The following is a 19975-nucleotide window of genomic DNA, read 5'->3' as shown; positions in this document are numbered from 1 at the left end:
CTTTTATTAGTAGATTGCACAGTACAGTACATATTCCGTACAATTGACCACTAAATGGTAACACCCCAATAAGTTTTTCAACTTGTTTAAGTCAGGTCATGTGACCGCCTGGCTCTGTTTGATTGGTCCAACGTCACCAGTGACTGCATCTGATTGATGGAACGGAGTGAACGTCACCAGTGACTGCATCTGATTGGTGGAACGGAGTGAACGTCACCAGTGACTGTATTTGTTGAAACGCAGGCACTATGAAGGTCTGTCTGACAGACCAAAACAAACAAAGCGTGCATTAACAGATCGATAAAAATTAGTAGCGAGTAGCGAGCTGAATGTAGATAAAAGTAGCGGAGTAAAAGTAGCGGAGTAAAAGTAGCGGAGTAAAAGTAGCGTTTCTTCTCTATAAATATACTCAAGTAAAAGTATGTTGCATTAAAACTACTCTTAGAAGTACAATGTATCCCAAAAGTTACTCAAGTAGATGTAACGGAGTAAATGTAGCGCGTTACTACCCACCTCTGCACACAGATATAAATAGTCAGCTAAACAATTGGAGTAGTCTTTAAAAATATTTGACTGATGGACAAATGAATAGAAATAGGCTAGATTGATTGAGACTTTTATTAGTAGGTTGCACAGTGAAGTACATATTCCGTACAATTGACCACTAAATGGTAACACCCAAATAAGTTTTTCAACTTGTTTAAGTCGGGGTCCATAATACAGTCATCACACAAGATAATCATCAGGGGTGTATACATTGAATTATTTACATTATTTACAATTCGGGGTGTGTGTGTGTATGGGGGGGGAGACATAGAGAGAGAGAGAGATCAGAAGGCATAAGAAAAATATCTGCATTTGATTGTTTACATTTGATTATTAACAACAATCCGGGGAGGGTGTTATAGGGTTGAAGTTGCCTGGAGGTGTACTTTTATTGCGGTTTTGAAGGAGAATAGAGATGCCCTTTCTTTTATACCTGTTGGGAGCGCATTCCACATTGATGTGGCATAGAAAGAGAATGAGTTAAGACCTTTGTTAGATCGGAATCTGGGTTTAACGTGGTTAGTAGAGCTCCTCCTGGTGTTGTGGTTATGGCGGTCATTTACGTTAAGGAAGTAGTTTGACATGTACTTCGGTATCAGAGAGGTGTAGCGGATTTCATAGACTAGGCTCAGTGCAAGTTGTTTTTCTCGGTCCTCCACCCTGAACCAGCCCACTTTGGAGAAGTGGGTAGGAGTGAGGTGGGATCTGGGGTGGAGGTCTAGAAGTAATCTGACTAGCTTGTTCTGGGATGTTTGGAGTCTAGATTTGAGGGTTTTGGAGGTGCTAAGGTACTAGGAGATGAATAAATGAACACTCAATCAGCATGCTAAATCAAACTATAACCTACATTCTTGTATGACAACAGAATGGCTAGCAGAAGAGAAGGCAGAGGAAACTACACGTTTTGATTTAGTATTTGCTAGTTGAACTTTACAGATCACAAAAAAGGTACATGCGGATCGCTAACGTTGTTAGCATAAATGAATGGGATTTAACATAGAGAAAATTGGCATCACGGCTAACGCATACTTGCCAACCTTGAGACCTCCGATTTCGGGAGGTGGGGGGTGGGTGGATGTCATTACTGCAACAAGTGGTGTAAAATTGTATTACAACTGAGTATCGCTGCGGCCCATACGGACCACAAATAAAAAATACGATTTATTTTGCGGCTCAACAATGGACCGTGGCCCTATGGTTAAGAAACACTGTTTCAGAGAGCCTTTAGCCCCCAATAAAAAGGAGTAATGACGCCACTGTTTTGAACACCTGATGAAACACTTAATTGGTGAAACTAAGACAAAAAATATGAAAAACCTATTTTAGGCTTTCTGATAATATGTAATAAAGTAATATTGAAGACCAAAATGGGCTCACACACATTTGATTTAGGTCACACAAAACCCCCAAAGAATTGGAATCGAATCTCAAGTTGTTGTAAGAGTCAAAACCCTAATATTTATGACAATTTGTGTGGATTTTATTTCATATTGGTGAATCAATTACTTTTATGTACTATAGTATTCACATGTAATATATTATTGTTAAATATAATTTAACTTATATAATAATTGAATAGATTAAATAATTTAATATATACATATATATATGTATATACAGTATTTATATAAATATATACATATATATATATATATATACACATATACACATATATATACATATATATTTATACATATACACATATATATATATATACACACACATACATATATACACATATACATATATAAACACACACACATATATATACATATATATATATATATATATACACATATATATATATATATATATATATATATATATATATATATATATATATATATATATATATATATATGTGTGTGTGTGTGTGTGTGTGTGTGTGTGTATATATATGTGTATATATATATATATATATATATATATATATATATATATATATATATATATATATATATATATATATATATATATATATATATATAAATAAAGTTGCTGTTTGTATTGTCCCTTCAAAAGATAAAAAATGGTGCTGAAATGTGTGGGGTGTAATCACTTTAGTGAGACACCGTAGAAAACTTAAAGGGAACCTAAGACGATTTTAATCTACAATCAAATCACTTCCTTATGTATTGGATATGCTTTGGTGTAAAATTGCTGTACATTTTCCTCCACAGTCACATATATAACCTACCTTTTCAGTCTGCCTGCAAAATGTACAGTATGTGAAGTGCCGCACAAGGGACAGTAAAACTTTGGACTTGGTCTGTGTCAAGGAAGCATAAACCTGCTCTGATCACAACCTTGCTCATCTTCTGCCACACCAGTCCAGTGGTGAAAAAACAGCCACCACACAGAAGTGTGATGAAGTGGACGTAGGAGGCATGTGAGCAGTTGAGGGACTGTTTTGACACCACCAACTGGGATATACTCTGCAGCCCACGTGGAGAGAACATCGACAGTTTGATATATAAACTTCTGTGTGGCAAACACTGTGCCCTCCAAGATGGTCCGGTGTTTTCCCAACACTAAACCCTGGGTCACCACTGAGCTAAAGGCCCTACTGAATGAGAAGGAGGGTTTTCACCTGAGGAAACTACTTTAGGAAATATAAGATCAGGAGGTCTTACAAGGACTACAAGCAAAAACCGGAACTACGGCTGGATAAAAATAACATCCGTGGAATGTGGACTAGCCTGAAAATGATTTCAGGTCACGGAAGAGGTGGGAGTGGTCACCAAGCTTCTGACGACCAAGAGTGGGCCGACAAACTGAATGTTTTTTTTAAAGAGGTTTGACTCTGGCCCCACTGCAACCCCTTCACATCCACACCACACCTTTCCCAGCTGTTCACATTTCAACATGGTCCACATCGCCCCAACAAACCCCTCTCAGTCCCACAACCCACCAGCCTAGTTCGCCACACCCAGTCATCACCCACTCAACACTCCATCAGTCTGTATCAATTGAGAAGGCAGTTGGTAAGGAACAAGGTCAGGAAGGCTATAGGCCCAGGCTACTCGGGGAATGTGCAGACCAGTTTACTGGTGTGGTCCACTACACTTTTAACCTGAGCCTCAGCCTGGAAAAGTCCCCACGCTCTGGAAGACCTCATGTGTGGTTCCAATCCCTAAACACCTCATCCCAGGGAGCCGAACACCTTCAGACTATTTGCCCTGACCTCCCACCTCATGTCTCAGCCACCTTCGCATGCAGACAATGCCAGCAATGGACCACTTTCAGTTTGCTCACTGTCCAAGAATCGGGGTGGATGATGCCATCATCTACCAGCTGCATCGGGCCCTCACGCACCAGAAGTGCGGTGAGAGTCATGTTCTTTGACTTCTCCAGGGCTTTCAACACCCACTGCTGCATGGATCTTGAACTACCTCATCGACAGGCCGCAGTACGTGCGGCTGTGATTGTTCTTCCGATGTGGTAGTTTGCAACACAGGGGGCTCCCCAAGGGACGGTGCGCTCAACTTACCTGTTCACGCTCTATACCTCAGACTTCAGGCATGACTCCGACTGCTGCCATCTGCAGGAGTTCTCAGATGACGCCACAGTGGTGGGATGTGTGTCTGATGGGAGCGAGCAGGAACACAGAGAAGTCATCTCAGGCTTAATCACCTGCACTTGGATACCATTAAGACAAAAGAGCTTGTGATTGACTTCCGGCGATCAGCTCCACCACCCACACCGGTGAACATCTAGGGATCAGATAAAGAAATAGTGGCCTCATTTAAACACCTGGGTGGTCACCTCAACAACAAATTGGACTGGACTCACAATTTAAACGCTGTGTAGTCCCTCGGGGTGTGCGGGTCACTGCTGTGCACCTTTTACGACACTGTGGTGACTTCTGCAATGTTTTATGCCGTCGTCTCTGCACGGTCAGATTCAGGAACAGACTTAAACTGATTCAGAGAGCTGACTCCATCCTAGGCTGCCCACTAGACAGCACTGAGACAGAAGAATGCTGACCAAGTTGACATCCATAATTTCCAATCCCTCTCATCCCATGCACGGCACCAGTGGAGACCCTTCAGCATTCGACTGTCACACCCACTGTGTAAGAAGGATCTTTCTACCCACTATCATAAGACTTTACAACTCACTTATGTGATTACTGTGATATTTTTTATTATACGGATGTTAGTGTCTTTTTGTTTTATTCTATCTTTTATCTCAACATATTAGTGCACAATATTATGTAGTATCCATCAATCCATCCATTTTCTACCGCTTATTCCCTTCGGGGTCGCGGGGGGCGCTGGAGCCTATCTCAGCTACAATCGGGCGGAAGGCGGGGTACACCCTGGACAAGTCGCCACCTCATCGCAGTTATGTACGGTAGTATTTATTGCTAATTATTAGTTTTTCATTATGTTTTTCTTTTGTTACCGTCTGTAAAAACCTGCACTGCAATAATGTAATTTCCCCATTGTGGGATGAATACAAGTCTCTCCTAAAATGCTCGACTCGGGCATGTGATTCCTGAGGCGTTCCAAGAAATGCAAAAATCACGCATCTCCATCCCCAAAAGATTCATAATTTGTCTTTTGCAAATGTACACTGTTTAAAATAGATGTCCTGGAATTGTCACCGCTATTTTTTTTCCAGACACCTTTGAAAAAAAACTTCTAAAACATTATTTAGATTCACCCGGTCACAACATTAGGTACAGCTGCAAACTCGATCGATATTAGGCTCTGCATAAAAATAAAAACCTTTATCAGCATTGATGTCACTGCATGTTGCAGTGTAATTATGCACATGCTATGATTCGATGAAAATAATATGTTATCCTACCTTTTTTGTGTTTTCTTATAGCCTGGGTGCTGAACCCAATGTCGAAATAAGAACATCCGCTACTGATATTAGACCTACTAAAGGGGAGCTTTCAAAGACAAAAGAAAATACAATTGTAAATTGTACAGTTGCATTTTTTTTCTCCACAAGACACAATATCAATGGTCTTGTGACATTCCACACATCATTGCACAACCGTATTCACTTGCATGCAAAAAGCTAGATCAAACGTTTTTACAAAAGATTGATAAAACACTTCATATAACACTCTACCACAATAATACCATCTAATCTTTGCAGTCAAGAGTCTCTTCTCCTGTGTTTTGATGTTGTGTGCTCTGAAGACTGTCAGGCAGGTGATTTGGCTCCTGCAGTGTAGAAAACAGAGATGAGGCTAATTTTGTAAATAACGTTCATTCAAAGAGTACTTTTTATACGTCTTTGTGCATTCTCAGTCATCCAGGTAATCAATCAAGGCAACTAGACTCTTATTGTTGTCATTTTATCTTACTTAAATATCTTATGACCCATTACCTACTAAATAAACTATAACCATTAGTATATGTGCAACTGTAAGCAGAGCAAGCAGCATTCAGACAACAAATTGAGGTATACATCTAGTGTACCTTGTGTTAATAATTTCTGTCGTTCCAATCTCTCATTGGTCCGAACCACCTGGTTGATAACGGAGGCGCTCTGCTCGTCGACCTCCGTCAGTCGGACATCACATTGTGTTAAGCAGCCGTTTTGAGAAATGGCCTCCTCCAGAGCTTTTCCTCCATCCTGCACACACAGGCAACAAATGCAGTTTCACAAATGTGATTCTTATCCTAAAGAGCATTTTGCCACTGCTGGGACAACAAGTCTTGAGAATGACAAAAAAAAGTGGGAAGAAAATGTTGCACCGTGCTTCCAAAAGAAGAGGGAAAAGAAAGATGGGCGGACTGGCTTTTGCTGACACTTGCTGTGCCTTTTTTTTTAATTTTTTTTTTTTGCAAAATGGCCCTGGGCTTATTTAAAAAAACAGGATTGAATTTGACTCAACTGTACTGTATGTGTAAAAATGTGCAAAAAAATCCTTGCAAAAGAAGTGATTGAATGGCAGATATTTACATTTATTATGTACAGTCACAGCCCCCGTCACATTGCACTTCAAATAACGAAAATATTATATTAAATATATCAAGTGAACTATTATGACATATAATAAATATTATATCAAATCCAAATCACTGTTTTTGGGATATATTTTTTATTTTCTTAAAGTAAATATTCCACAGTGCTTTGGTCTTAAATTAGGGAATTTTCAAACATAAAAAAGGGCTAAATAAACTAAACAGTATTATTGGCCACTATAGGAGACCGAACCAATCAGAATGCACGGTTTAGTATTGTGGCCACTGATCGGCTCAGCCTCAGGCAGCATTACTATATTGGATTAAACGAGTGTAAAGGGAACAAAAGAGTGTTTTATGCATGTCTTTATGTATTTGGTAGGTCGTAAACAGGTTTTTTTATGCTTTACCTATGAGTCGTACTCTGCAGAAAATTCATTTATCACAGTGATATTGTTATTATGGGTAGGTGCTCAAAAAGTCGATTCACATTTGAACCGCGATTCTTAGTATTCCCATTCTAAATCTATTCGTCATTTTGAAAAATGTAATTTAAAACATTTGTATGCACGTGCAACACTTAAGACCTTTAGTATATCAGTATGTGGAATTGAATTATGGAATGGATTAAGCAAAGAAATCCAACAATGTACTGATATGATCCAATTCAAGAAACGCTTAAAACTTAAAGCGTTTACAAAGTACAAAGAAGAAGAACCATGATAAACATTCTGAATTGATTGATAATCTTATTTATCTCACCATATGAAATACAACTTACTTCACTAATTATTATTTATTTTTTAATATTATTACTTATGGAGTATAGTGTGAATAAATTGAGAACAGGAAGTGAACAAAAGTGTTAGCAACTGCTATGTAAAACAAAGGGGGTAGGATTAAATAAGCTCTGCTTCTTCCTACTCCTTTTCAAACATGTTGAATAGAGAAACTGGAAATTGTGATGTATCATGTTGTATGCATGCATGTTCCAAATAAACTCAACTTAACTCAACACAAAACGTCGGGCTGCATGAGTCTGCAGAACATGTGTATCACAATCCATGCACATAATAAAAACAAGTCACTTAATTAAAGCGATCGCCCCTCTCGCAAGCTGATAAATGACAGTCACTAGGGCAGCGCAGCTAACTCGCCCTGGTCCATGGCATGGCGGGAGTGAGGAGGAAGTGGCGATCGTCATGCTACTGACGCGAGTTCAGCGTGAGTGCTTGAGTAAAATGCAAGAAAATACTGTATATTGCTACACTTATTTACATCATCATTAAGTGTAATTATAATGTATTGATTACTGCTTGCAAAGACATATTCATTTGGCTCCTTAAAGCGGGCACTGTAACTTGAGTGTGTTTCACCAGTCCAACATGAGCACTAGTGACTCCATTTCACCAATCAAACGGAGCCTGGCAGTCAGATGACCGTACTCAAACTACACACTGTAAGGTCATCTTTTCCGCCAAAAAAACCCTAATAAATGCACTGTCATGTGTGTCAGTAGAAATGTTCACATTTCAGCCTACAAGAATTCCACTTCCAACTCGAGAAAACAGGTTGCAGTAAGTCTTAGATGTCTTATTTGTTTTAGCAGCGCATATGCTAACATTAGCCCTGTTATAAGGTCATAAGTGACTGTAAATGGTGCATCTTTTAAAGTATGTTTTGTAGTACTGTCTCTGTTTAACGCACACACACCCGTCAGGAATTTCCTCGTGAGGACCAATACACACAATGCATTCCACACGTTTGACACACTTCACACACCAAGGTCATGAAAATTGACATCCAGAGGACCATTTAAAGAAAATGCATATGGCCCATTAGGAGGCCTTTTTCTATTGATTTCGTTGCTTTGGACCCCAGGGGTCGAACTGGCCCTCACTACGTGATTAAAATGTCATGTTTAGGGTCCCACAAGGATAGAAAAACAAAACAAACACACACACGCAAGTACCATTGAAAAAACTACTAAATAACTCAGAAATTACTCAGTACTTGGGTAATTTGTTTCACTGAATACTTACTCTTACGGACTTTCTTACTTTTATAGTCCTGTAGTCATATTACTCCAAAGTAAAAGCCACTCTGGCCCTAACTGAACATCAGTTTCACTTTTTTTAGTAACAGTAATGTAGGCATCAGTAATAAAATGTTGGTATTATACACAATAATCAATTAATCATAATTAATTATTAAGTATTAAGACTATATCAAGAAATATATCTATAAGTTTGGCATTGTTGCCTGTTAAAAAGACCCTGAGTGTGTTAAAAGTGTGTTTTTGTTGTGAAAGTATCCTAAAAGTAATGCAGAATATGACAGACGCGGGATTTATGATCTACTCACCACACCCAGTTTGTTGCAGGAGAGGTTGATGCTCTTCAGGGTTTGATTTTTAGCCAGCACCTCTGACAGTTTGATGGCGGTAGGCCCGGTCACCAGGTTGGCTCCCAGGTGCAGGTGGAGCAGGGTCTTGTTTCCCAGTAAGGCAACGCCGATGGCCTGCCCGCCCTCGTCGCTTACGCGGTTGATGCGCAGGTTGAGGGACAACAACGGGCAGTTATTAGCCAGGGCGTCTGCGATGGCGTTGGCTCCCGCGTCTCGAATGACGTTGTCGCTCATGTTCAGGACCTCCAGCTTGCTGCTTTGGAGCAGCTTGCTGACCGCCTTGGCCCCCTTGTCCCCGATGATGTTGTGCGAAAGGTTGAGCTCCGTCAGGGAGGGGTGGTTGACTAGGGTGTTGGCCAGCATCTTGCATTTGCTATCATCGATGTGGCTTTCATAGAGTCGTACCACCTGGACAAACATCACATAAGATAAGAGCGGTACCTCAACTTAAGAGTGTTTTGTTACTCAACTAAGTGTTATGCTTTTAAGTTGCAAGCACAAATTTGAGTCACAAGCATCCGCACCGAGTCATACCAAAGACTATAAAAATGGAACTCATTACCTCCCTGCTTGGCACTCAGCATCAAGGGTGGGAATTGGGGGTTAAATCACCCCACGGCTGCTGCTCACTGCTCCCCTCACCTCCCAGGGGGTGGAACAAGCGGACGGGTAAAATGCAGAGGGTAATTTCACCACACCTAATGTGTGTGTGACTACTTTAACATTTTTTTTACTTTTTAGTTGGCGTGGCGAATGTCACAGCGAACCCCGTAAGATCCACCCTAAGCATCTGCTCTTACTCGCCAGCATTAGCTCATATTGTAGCAATGGAGCAACATGACTTTGTTTTCTAAGAAATGGAGTGTTGCAAAGAAAGTGGAGGATTTTCATTGAATTGAATAAAACTATATCTGTCTCTCACACACACAAACTATGGTTGTAGTGCAAGTACCATTAAATGTACTGTATAATAATAATAATAATAATAATAATAATAATAATGGATTTATATAGCGCTCTAAACACTCAAAAGGGATTTACAGACAGACCTGAGAACCCATCATTCATTCACTCTACATTCACACATTGACGGTGGAAGGCTACATTCGAAGCCTAGCCGGTAAACTTGCGGAAAAGCCTGACTGCCAATTCGTGCCTACAGCCCCCCTCTGACCGCCACCAAAAAATTCAATACCAGTGTAAGCAGCACTGGGAGTAAGGTAGGTGAAGTGTCTTGCCCAAGGACACAATGAATAGGAAACCTCAAGTTGCTGGCTCTACCATCTGAGCCAGCATAAGCCCTGTATAAGCGACACACCAGTTACTCAGTACTTGAGTAGTTTTTTCAGTCACTACTTACCTACCCATACTGAACTACTTATTTGGATGGTTACATTTTACTTTTACTCTCAAGTTACGGTACTCTGATTTGACTACAAGATTAGGCTGCTCTACCCATCTCTGATAAAGTATAGGGTTGTACAATTGTTAGAATAATTGTATCTAAGTTATCACAAAACTTTGTGTTTCAATGAGTTCCCGGCGAGCAGACAAAAGCGGTCTTTAATCCTACCAAGCAAAAGGCTTGTAAAACTCCTCTGTGTAGGATGGGAAGCAACATGAAGGTGTTCTGTTTCTTTCATGTATTGTAATCAACAGAAAGATATTGTCTGACCCAAGAACTACAAAGCGCTTGTTTGAACTGTTTTACGACCTTTTCTGTGAACTGTTTTACGACCTTTTCTTTGAACTGTTGTAATCAAAGGCGATGGCTGTTTACGACCTACATCCCTTAGAAACAGCTGTTGCCGTGTAATCAGGGAAAGTTCAAATAAAAGAGGTGGTGTATAATCTTTGGCCAGAGCGTAATGACACTGTACAAGGGTACAGATGTTTGAACCTGACAACAATAAAAAAAACATTTACATTCAAAACGCGATTCTTAGTCATCTCGATTTTAAGTCGATTCAAAATGTTAAAAAATCGATTAATACAAAATTATATTTATTTTTTATTGTGTGATTGGCCAAGCATTTCACACATTTAAAATTCTACACCAAAAACGCTCTAATTATTATTATTGCATCGCAAAAATTTGGCGTGCTCCACAGCCCACAGTTCTAATCCGATTGGAACCGTTCGAGTAACAAAGCATTCGCCTCAACCGGGAATCGTGAGATAAAACAATAAAGCAAAAGATCCCAGATTACCCAGAATTCCCGGGTTTCAGGGACTTTTTTCCCATTAAAAAAATGAATAGGCCAATTTTCAAACATGCACAATCCCTACAATTCTCACTCAATTCAAACCGTTCTGCCATCCACACACCCCACTCACTTTGGACAATCAAATTACCCTTTTCCAAGTTATAAAAAAATCCCAGGAATTCCTAGAATTCTCGGTTTTCCAAAGCCCTCTTCCTGAAAAGTTTTCACAGTCCACATTTTTCAACCGTTTTTGACCATTCCACCTTCAAAACATTCTTCTTAATTGGGAGTACAAAATATCCTTTTTTTCCGTACAAATTCCAGGTTTTCCCGAAATTCCAAACTACCCATTTTCAATTTAAACTGTTGCATCACCTTTTTGCCAACCAATTCCAAAAATTTAGACACCAACCCATTCTTATCATCTAGAACAGACCTGGGCAAATTAAGGCCCGGGGGCCACATGCATGTTAAGTATTTCAATCTGGCCCGCCGGACAGTCCCAAATAATTTTTTTAGATCTTTAAGATGGAAAGTGTAGCTGCCATTATGATGTGCAGTGATGTTTTCAAATGACCGTAAGTCTTGAACTATACAAAGTATTTCAATGGTTGGAATCTGCGTTTTTGCATGATATACTAGTTACTATGGTAATTAATTAGTTACTATGGTAATCTAATTAGTTACTATGATAATCTAAGTCACAGCAGCTCAGACGAGGCACAGTGGGGGTGGGGAGCGTTTCCACAGAGTGTCAGCCTGAAATGTGGGTGTCAGGGACAGACGTGGAAGGAGATTTTCACAACAAAGTTCTAAAGCTTAGTTATATATCAGATTGTATATTGTATTTTTTACCCTTTGCGTTCATATTTCGCTGTTTGTCACATTTTTGTCGCGTTTTGCTTGATTGTAAAATATGTCAATCAAGAGGGGGTGTGGTGTTCATATGTTGTCAATATTCAGTGTTTTATCGTTTATAGAAACATTTTAAATTCCATTCCGTTTTTTAAGGCGGTCTGTCAAAACGTTTTTATCATTAAATCAGATATTATTGTGAGGTTTTGTATTAGTGTTCCTAAAAATAGATATACCGGCCCTCAGACACATTTCTTTCTCTAAATTTGGCCCCCCAGTCAAAAAAATTGCCCAGGCCTGATCGAGGACAATCAATCATTTCAAAAATTCCCCATTTTCCCCAAATTTCCAAGAAATTCACATTCAAATGAATGGACGCATTCACAGTGCCCTAAAATCTCAAAATTGTGCGCCAATTTTAAACCCAAATCCGACCTTTTAACCATCCACCCACATTACTCTTTTGATATATTGAGCGAATTGGTTTAAATCAATAATCGATTTTGAATCGAATCGTCATTACAGGAATCGGAATCAGATCGAATTGTGAGATGCCCAAATATTCACAGCCCCAGCACAAAAGGTCCCATACTTACTTTCAAGACCTTGCAGGATGCAAGAGCCTTGGAGAGAGTCTCACAGTCCCGTTCCGCCATCTCGAACATCCTCCATTCAAAGTTCATTCCACACTGTTTGACCCAGTAGGTCAAGTGGACCTCCTCCAGGTTACTCAGCTTGTTCAGGAGGTTACGGAAGTCAAAGTGTTCCATGAGAGCCGCGTCCGAGTCCGCTTCACTCAGCAAGTCCATTTCCTCTTCCTGCTTTCCCGGCTTGACTTCCTTGATGGGCGGCAGCATTTGGGAGATGTCCAGCTTCTTCACGTACCTCTCGCATAGAGGAATGGCGTCTGTGATCACCTTGAGGTGACTCGTCTCCGGGATGAATTGCTCAATAATGTTTTCCAGGTGCCTCTCGAAGAACATGCGCTTCCAGCTGTTGCCGTAACGAGACACGTCGCAAATTTCCCACCGCTGCTCACAGCATCGCTTCCAGTAGACGCCATCATCGATGGAGTTGGCGGTCACAGGAAGTGGCAGATTTATGGACAGTCTCTCCTGCACGAAGACTCTCTGGCTGGGTCTAAGCTCCTCATAGATGGGGGTTCCTGCCGCACACATGGAGGCTTTTACTTCAGGGCGTCAAAAGGCACTGATGCGATTAGGGGGTAACAAGAATGACGTACCTTCATAGTTTCTCACGATAGATTCAAGGCAGAGGTTTGATAAAAAGGGAATTAGGCCCAAGGACCAGTTTGGGTTTTCAGCAATGATCCTCCTCAGTCTCCTTCTGTCCACAGTCAGGGTGCTTCCGATGTGCCTGGACATTATTGCATTGAGGACTCCAGAGAAATTACCTAAAACAAGACAATAGGAAATCCCATGAGGCAGCGGTCTTTCACGTTTTCCAGGTCAAGGAGACCTCCTACTTATATATCTTTTATGAAATCATGATTGTATTTTACAGCAAATTGGTCTTAATTGGTACTTTGTTATTGTGCAATAGAAACAATATTCAAAGAAGAGCATTGTGCCACTAATAGCTAGCTGGCAACTAGCATGCTTATCGCTAGCTGTCAACGAGTGCGCTAATCGCTAGCTGGCAACTGCCACATTAATCGCAAGCTAGTGTAACAAAGGCTGGCTGGGTCATGTGTATGTTGGTGAACCTCACTCCCTGACAACCTCAAGAGCAGTCCTGGTTACTGGGTTGACAGCTCGGGCTCATAGCTCGGTAGCTAGCACACTCGTCACTCATGTCAGACGGCCCAGGTTTGAGTAATGAGCGGAACAGAAAATGCAGGGACTGAACCTGGCAGGTTACACTGACAACTAGCGTGCTAATCACTAGCTGCAAACTAGCATGTGAATCGCTAGCCGGCAACCAGGGCTCTAATCACTAACTAATAACTATCCTCCTTCAAAACCGCACTAAAACAACACCTACAGGCAACTTCAACCCTTAACTAACACCCTGCCCACTCCACATCCCACCTCCCCGGATTGTAAATAACCAAATGTAAATAATCAAATGTATTTCTAATGTATATACTTGTTCTTATGCTATCTGAACTCACTATGTTCTCTGCTTGCTGTTCATATCCTACTAAGTCAGACCTACACTGTTTCGATGTCCATTTCTCTGATGATGCAATTGTTGATGACTGAAGTGCTGATATCAACCAAACCCTCTTCATCCCACCCCCCGGATTGTAGATAATGTAAATAATTCAATGTATATACTCTGATGATTAATGTGTGGGATGACTGTATTATGATGATAGTATATATTTGTACCATGAATTGATTAACGTGGACCCCGACTTAAACAAGTTGAAAAACGTATTCGGGTGTTACCATTTAGTAGTCAATCGTACGGAATATGTACTGAACTGTGCAATCTACTAATAAAACTTTCAATCAATCAATCAAAGCTGACAACTAGTGCGCTAATCACTTGCTGACAAGTAGGGCGCTAATCGCTTGCTGACAACTTGAGTGGCAAGTAGAGCGCTAATTGCTAGCTGACAAAAAATATATGACAATTCAAGTAAATGCTAAGTAATTAGAGATTGGCATAATTTGCAGTTGATCGTTTACGATTCAGTTAATCGGAAGCAAAATCCAGGAATCAATTAGGAAATTTAGTTGAATGTCTATTTTTAAAAGTTGAATTCAATGCTCTCTTCTATACTCTCCTCATCGGTGGAAGACAGATGGTCCGAGGAGTGAGATCTGAGTCAGGCCAGCGACTCCCGGCGCTGCGGGGCTACATGGATGATGTTACCACCCTCCTCCAGACGGCTGCATGTACCACCAGACTCCTAAAAAGGCTCGAGGAGCTCCTAGCATGGGCACGGATGAAAATAAAACCTGCCAAGTCCCGCAGACTCTCCATCCGGAAAGGAGCCAGGAATGACACAATCTCATTCTCAGTGGATGGTGAATTAATCCCACGCGTGGTCGACCAACCTGTGCGGAGCCTCGGAAGGCGTTACACTGCTGACATGTCTGATAAGAACATGGCTGCCTCTGTCACTTCTCAGCTGAAGGATGGCCTGAACAAAATTGACCAATGCTATCTTCCAGGGAAATTCAAGGTCTGGTGTTACCAGTTTACCTTATACCATCGCCTGATGTGGCCCTTGAAGTTGTGCGACATCACCTCCACAACGGTCCTCAAGATGGACTCAAAAGCCAACAACTACATTCGCAAGTGGCTGGGCCTTCCCAGACGTCTTTCCAACACAGCGCTGTTTGGAAGAACCATCCTGAAGCTGCCACTGAAATCCATCAGCTTGGGCTACAAACAGGAGAAGGTGAGGCTCGTGTTTGAGCTCAGAGACTCACCTGATCCGTATGTCCGTAACACCAAGACCCAAGTCTGTACAGGGCGTAAGTGGAATGCGACGCAGACAGTAGACCAGGCCATCGTCCGACTGAAACACCAGGAGATGGTAGGACAGATACAGTCTGGCAGAGCCGGCTTCGGATGGGTAACAGCATCCAAAATGTGGTCCAAAGCCTCAAGGAAGGAAAGAAAAGATCTGGTGATCTCAGAAGTGGTCAAGATGGAAGAGGAGAGCTACATGATCAAGGCTGTGGGCCAACAGCAGCAAGGGAGATGGACCAATTGGGAGGCCGTTGTCAACAGAGTTGTTACGTGGGCAGACATGTGGAAGATGCCCCAGGCGAGGCTAAGTTTTCTCATCAGGGCCACGTACGATACCCTCCCCAGTCCCGGGAACTTGCATGTGTGGTATGGGGCAGAGGTGACCTGCCAGCTCTGTGACTCCCAGAACCCAAGCTTGCATCACATTCTTTCTGGCTGCAAGGTAGCTTTGTCGCAGGGCCGGTATGGATGGCGGCACGACCGCGTCCTGCGGAAGCTAGCTGAAATCCTGGAGGCACGCAGAGTGGAAGCAAATGGGGCCAGTCCAGGAACAGCTCAGCGGTTGATTAAGTTTGTCAAGCAAGGTGGCCAGCCTCAGAGCAGCAGCAAGAGCATCCAGTCCCTCCTGTCAGCTGGCGGAGAATGGAACATGAAGGCTGATCTAGATCGTCAGTTGAAGTTCCCTCAAGAGATCACAACAACCTTGTTACGCCCAGACATTGTCCTGTGGTCCACCTCTACTAAAACTGTCATCATGGTAGAATTAACGGTACCATGGGAAGAGGGAATGGAGGCTGCCTTTGAAAGGAAGAGGGACAAATACTTAGAGCTGGCAAGTGAGTGTGCACAAGCAGGATGGAGGCCCTTCACCTATCCAGTAGAAGTTGGCTGTAGAGGCTACACTGGAGCGTCCACCCAGCGGCTCCTAAAGTCCCTTGGGATCAAAGGCTCCAATCTAAAGAAGGCCCTCAAAGCCCTGGCAGAGGAGGCAGAACAAGGGAGCTTCTGGTTGTGGCTCAGAAGAAACGATAAGGCGTGGGGAAAGCAAGGCACGTAGACAGGGGGCAGTAGGGAGACTTCCCTGCTGCCATGTTATGGTATGCGGTCAGGCCCACACTTGACTCAGGGAGATGGACGTCCCTGCCATGCATAGTCCCTTGGGACTAATTCCATATACACAACAGCAATAATACCGGGGTTAGAATGTGGGTACAGTATGGATCCTTCAGCTGGCTGCAGGGGGCGGAAGGGAGACGTCCCTGTCGCTGCTCCACCACCCAGAGATGTTCCGGGATTAAAGGAGCGAAACATCCGTGAAAGGTGGCTCCCGGCTGATGACCCTGCAGCCAGCACCACATGGCACTGTCGGAGGTGCGTCAGGCAGTAATGCCCTGCAAGTGTTAACTTGTGCTTACATCTGCTTAAGAGAAATCAGTGTAAAACGCTTTGATTGGTGGAAATGAAACAACTGTGAGGGTAAGAACTGCTTTGCCTATGAGGAGCGTGCTGCAGGCTATAAAGGTTAAGGTTACATGGAACAACACCCGCGGTGGCATACTGCTAGTTTGCAAGCTATCTTAAATGCTAACAAGAATATATTAACATAATGAGTCATGTTATCATTTATTCACATTCAACTTCATAAGTATTTAAAGAGATTTACATTTGTGGAAAAAATTGCAGGGAGAAATGCAAAAAACAAAACAAAACAAAAATGTATCGGCCCCGCTGCAGTATCTCTGCGGACCCCCCTGTTGAAGATTGATTGATTGAAACTTTTATTAGTAGATTGTACAGTACAGTACATATTCCGTACAATTGACCACTAAATGGTGACACCCGAATAAGTTTTTCAACTTGTTTAAGTTAATCAATTCATGGTAAGACCTTTGGAAGTTGGAAATTGGAATTAATTACAATGAACAAATCAACAAATATTGTTTCCCCCATGCAAAATGAGGAGTCAATTACAAATAAAAACAATTAAATGTGAATACGGTATCATACTTTACTCACACTTGGGAGGAAATCAACTTCTTGATCTTCCTGAGGATGATGGTTAAGTACACACCAATGTAGGTGGTGTCTCTCTGTAACATAACATTCTGATAAGCACATTCCACATTTCAAGTTGTTTGAAATACACAAATGAACTGTCCCGCCAGGATTTTGGGATTGCCTCAATTCATGCAAATTCAAGACCTACTTGCTGTTTCGGTGACAGCGCTAAGCCTTCTGGGTAATGTAGTATATAAATATTTACTTAGCGATTTACATGCATTTACATAATTATTTAACATTAACGTTTCCAGGTTAAGGCAATTAAAAACACAAGTTTTCACTTGCAATGCTGACCTAGCAAAGAGGCAGCATTTACAGTACATGTTAGAGATGTTTAAGTGTGATGATAATCTCTCACCGTTTCTAATTCTCAACAGTTCACAAAGGCTCTAAACGTGCTGGAACATAAACGTTCAGAATGGACAAACTCTTTTCAAGCGTAAAATACACAACTGCAACTTGTGAACCGCAGAGCACAGCAAATTTTCTGTATTTTTTTTTTTTTAATTATGAATAATTATTACTAATACTATTATTACAATTTACACCTTTTACTTGAAATGTTACAATAATTGTGTCACTTGTGCAAATTAGCAACAAATACAACAATGTATCAAACATAATTATTGGTAAACAATGGATACACCAAAGTTTGTGATTTGTGAAACCTTTGATCTACTCTAAACTATAATAAACACATATTCACCCATTTTTTAAGCAAGTAGCACATTAGTCATCCCTCGTTTATCGCTAATTGGTTCCAGACATGACTGCGCTAAATACAATTCTGCAAAGTAGGAATTATTAATTATAAATCAAATATGTTCACAGCTAGAACATAAACTATTTACACCCTTCTAAATATGTTTTTCAACATGAAAACCTTTTAGACATGAAATAACACAATTTGGTCACCTTCGCACTCTTTTAATCCAATACAGCATTGCTGCCTGAGGCTGAGCCAATCAGTGGCCACGATACCAAACAACGAACTCTGGTTGGTTTGGTTGTCTCCAGTGGCCAAAACTATTGTAGTATTGTTATTTTTAGTATATTTAGCCATTTTTATTCTTGAATAAATGCTTAATTCAGGACCAAATATTTGTAATATATTCTTTAAAAATATAAATCATCCCCAAAAAATCTGCAAATGCTGTGAAGTCGCAATATTTGAAGAGCAATGTGGCGAGGGAACAACTGTAGTCCAGGTCCAAATTAAAAACCTCTGTATTTAAAGTTCTCAAACCTGGACTAAATTATCTAACAAACCCTTAAAATTAAAAAAATCTGGACCTGAACTGTGAACCACATGTCTAAAAAAGGTTTAAATGTGCCTTTTATTGTATTTGCACAAATAGAATGCATGTTTCAAAAATCAAAAACTGTTTTATTGAATGTTCTGGTTTCATAGATTATTTAATCTAGTCCAGATTTTAGAAGTTTAAGTAGTTGAACTAGACCTGGACTAATGATAATAACTATAATAAATAATAATGATAATAACTACATGATAATGATGAGATAACTACACGCCGTAAAATTTTTTAAATGTGCCTTTAATGCATGTTCACAAATAGAATATAAAGGTTTTAAAAATCTGTGTTTTTATTATAAACCTTCAGTCTGTGGGATCATCTAGTCCAGAGCTCTTTTAGGTAGAGTACTTTTTAAACAAGTGTCTTAATCATATTTTGACAAAACGTTGATTATTTACACAAAATGGTTGTTTTTGAGGTATTTGTCGTTAATTTGCACTAGTGACAAAATAATACAATTATAAAAGTTCAAGTGATAAAAGTTCAAGTGAAAGGTATCAGTATGGTATCGACTATCAGTATCGCTCACCATTCGTATGGGAAGCTAATTTCAGCCTCGTGTTTTTATAGCACATTACAACCGGAGGGCTTACAAAATGTAAGGAACGTAAAAAACACTTTTTCATGAGATTGTACTGTTAAAAGACTTAATGCGTCATCGATGCAAGCGTTTCGAATTCTAATTTAGGCTTTATGATGGGGTGCCGTCACTTTTACCATTTAACATCTGGTTGAACCGGAAGTTTAAAAATGATAAAAATATTTCTTAATTGTTAACTGGATAGTGAAACAGCAACAATTCAGTTGTAGTTGATAATACATCTCATTTATAACGCTTTTACTACAAGCTTGCGTTATTTATATCCGTCAGTTTTAGTTTGGACTAATTTAAACTGGTTACCATGCCAACACACTTGTTAAAGGAAAGCAACCCTTTCGTTTTAATGTTAGCAACGTAGTTGCTAGCGCTAGCTGTTATACACTTTAAAAGGTCTTAAGTGAAATTAAATTTTAGCTTAAAAATAAATGTACTCTAGGTCTTACCTTCACTGCACCGTCCCGTTTACGCTTTTATTTCCATAGTAACCGGGCCGGAAGCCCAAAGACTAAGTAGGAAATGCTGCCACCCGCAGGACTGTGGATGAAATGCATCAAGTGGAAGTCCAGACCAGTCAAGCAGTGAATTGGCGGCAACACAACTCCT

The 19975-nt window shown here is 40.7% G+C and overlaps 1 protein-coding gene across 3 annotated transcripts; it reads right to left on the bottom strand.

Annotated features, from left to right (window-relative positions):
- Positions 1 to 4948: 4948 nt before the first annotated feature.
- tcte1 (t-complex-associated-testis-expressed 1) lies at positions 4949 to 19918 on the bottom strand. 3 transcript variants are annotated; one of them, XM_061987082.2, is made up of 7 exons: positions 19816 to 19918; positions 17411 to 17484; positions 13188 to 13358; positions 12541 to 13109; positions 8841 to 9290; positions 5988 to 6144; positions 4949 to 5729 (listed from the first exon to the last, which is right to left on the bottom strand). In XM_061987082.2, the coding sequence occupies exons 3-7, from the start codon at positions 13327 to 13329 to the stop codon at positions 5710 to 5712; spliced, it is 1338 nt and encodes a 445-aa protein (XP_061843066.1). In that variant the 5' UTR covers positions 13330 to 13358; positions 17411 to 17484; positions 19816 to 19918; the 3' UTR covers positions 4949 to 5709. The 3 variants fall into 3 exon arrangements, with proteins under 3 accessions (XP_061843066.1, XP_061843067.1, XP_061843065.1); XM_061987083.2 differs by lacking the exon at positions 19816 to 19918 and adding an exon at positions 19301 to 19477; XM_061987081.2 differs by lacking the exon at positions 19816 to 19918 and having other exon boundaries at positions 4950 to 5729; positions 17411 to 19182.
- Positions 19919 to 19975: the final 57 nt, after the last annotated feature.

The sequence above is a fragment of the Nerophis lumbriciformis genome, linkage group LG26 (genome assembly GCF_033978685.3).
Source record: "Nerophis lumbriciformis linkage group LG26, RoL_Nlum_v2.1, whole genome shotgun sequence".
Lineage (NCBI taxonomy): Eukaryota > Metazoa > Chordata > Actinopteri > Syngnathiformes > Syngnathidae > Nerophis > Nerophis lumbriciformis.
The sequence above is the reverse complement of the archived record's forward strand: the minus strand, read 5'-3'. Positions and strand labels throughout refer to the sequence as shown.

Excerpts from the sequence above, each read along its gene's own strand:
- tcte1 (XM_061987082.2), bottom strand. The coding sequence starts at position 13,329 with ATGTCCAGGCACATCGGAAGCACCCTGACTGTGGACAGAAGGAGACTG. Across the intron at positions 6,145-8,840 it reads CCTGCAACAAACTGGGTGTG|GATGGAGGAAAAGCTCTGGA; the intron begins GTGAGTAGATCA and ends CTGTGTGTGCAG. Across the intron at positions 5,730-5,987 it reads ACAGAAATTATTAACACAAG|GAGCCAAATCACCTGCCTGA; the intron begins GTACACTAGATG and ends TCTACACTGCAG.